This window comes from Limulus polyphemus, unplaced genomic scaffold (assembly GCF_000517525.1).
Source record: "Limulus polyphemus unplaced genomic scaffold, Limulus_polyphemus-2.1.2 Scaffold5380, whole genome shotgun sequence".
Lineage (NCBI taxonomy): Eukaryota > Metazoa > Arthropoda > Merostomata > Xiphosura > Limulidae > Limulus > Limulus polyphemus.
In genome coordinates, this window is record NW_013670990.1 from 51031 (window position 1) to 52276 (window position 1246).

General features: G+C 47.9%; 1 protein-coding gene across 1 annotated transcript; it reads right to left on the reverse strand.

Moving 5' to 3' along the window:
- Positions 1 to 216: 216 nt before the first annotated feature.
- Positions 217 to 1020, reverse strand: LOC106472495 (craniofacial development protein 2-like). The gene has a single exon (XM_013933150.1). It carries the CDS (start codon positions 1018 to 1020, stop codon positions 217 to 219), a length of 804 nt encoding a protein of 267 aa, XP_013788604.1.
- Between the last annotated feature and the right edge of the window lie 226 nt (positions 1021 to 1246).

The window sequence follows — 1246 nt, forward strand, 5'->3', positions numbered from 1 at the left end:
AGTACTCTGCTCTTAAGTTTCCCTTCACTTGTTGGTCCTGACATCTATTAATCTTCTGCTTCAGTTTTCTTCTCCACTCTATCTTCTCCCATGTTTCTTTCGACATCCACTCCTTCTGCTCCCTCTGCCTCTTCCCCAGTACTTTGGTACAAGTGGTCTTCCAGGTCTTCTGTAATTCAGCCTAGTGGTTCTCTATTGTCTCTTCTACCAAATCTGTCAGCGCCTCAAAACTGTTTCTGACTTCACAGTTGAACTCTTCTTTTTCTTGCCATCTTTCAAAAACTGAATGTTAAATTTATGGTGTGGTCTGCCTGAAGAGTCACAGGAGGATCTCAGCTTCGTCTTCAGTGTTGCCACAAGCAACTGATGGTCTGACGCTGCGTCGGCGCCACGCCCTGCTCTGACATCCAGCAGACTTTGTCTACACTTGCGGTCAATGGTGAAGTGGTCAATCTGGTTGTCCGTCTTCCCATTTGGTGATGTCCAAGTGGTCTTGTAAATATTCCTGTGAGGATAGATGGTGCCACCTATGACTAGGTCGTTGAAAAAACAGCAGTCTATAAACAGCTCTCCGTTCTCATTGCAGGTGCCTATGCCATGTCTGCCCATGATGAGTTCTCTGTCTGTGTTGTCGTCTCCCACCTTAGCATTTAAGTTGCCCATCACGATCTTCATGTCTCTTCTTGGAGTCCGGTCGAAAAGGGACTGCAAGGAACTGTAAAAGTCTTCTTTTTCTTCTTCATCTGCCGCGTTGGTTGGTGCATAGCATTGGATGATGGTTATCTTCCTGCCCTTGGAGTTAAATCTTGCTGACATAAGTCTTGCTGAGACGGGTTCCCATGTCATCAATGCCCTTGTAGCCTCTGACGCTAGCAGTAGCGCGACTCCTTGGGTGTGGTCGTGGTCCACGTCTTCATGTCCAGAGTAAATGATGGTTTCACCTGAAGACAGTTTGGTCTGGCCGCTTCCATTCCATCGAGTCTCACATAGTCCGAGAACCTTGATGTTGTATCTTCTCATCTCGCTGGCCACTTGTGCTGACTTGCCACTCTCATACAGGGTTCTGGTGTTCCAGGTCCCTATCCTGGTCTTGGCCTTGGTCGTAAGAAGACTTGCCAGTTAGCTGGCTTCCTGAAGGCTTTCACCAGTCCGCGTCATGGGCTCCACCGAAGAGGAGTCTTCCCATCGAGGCAGCTACTGGGATGAAGTTGTTGTTGCAGTTTCTGTAGCAGGTTGTTTTTTTACA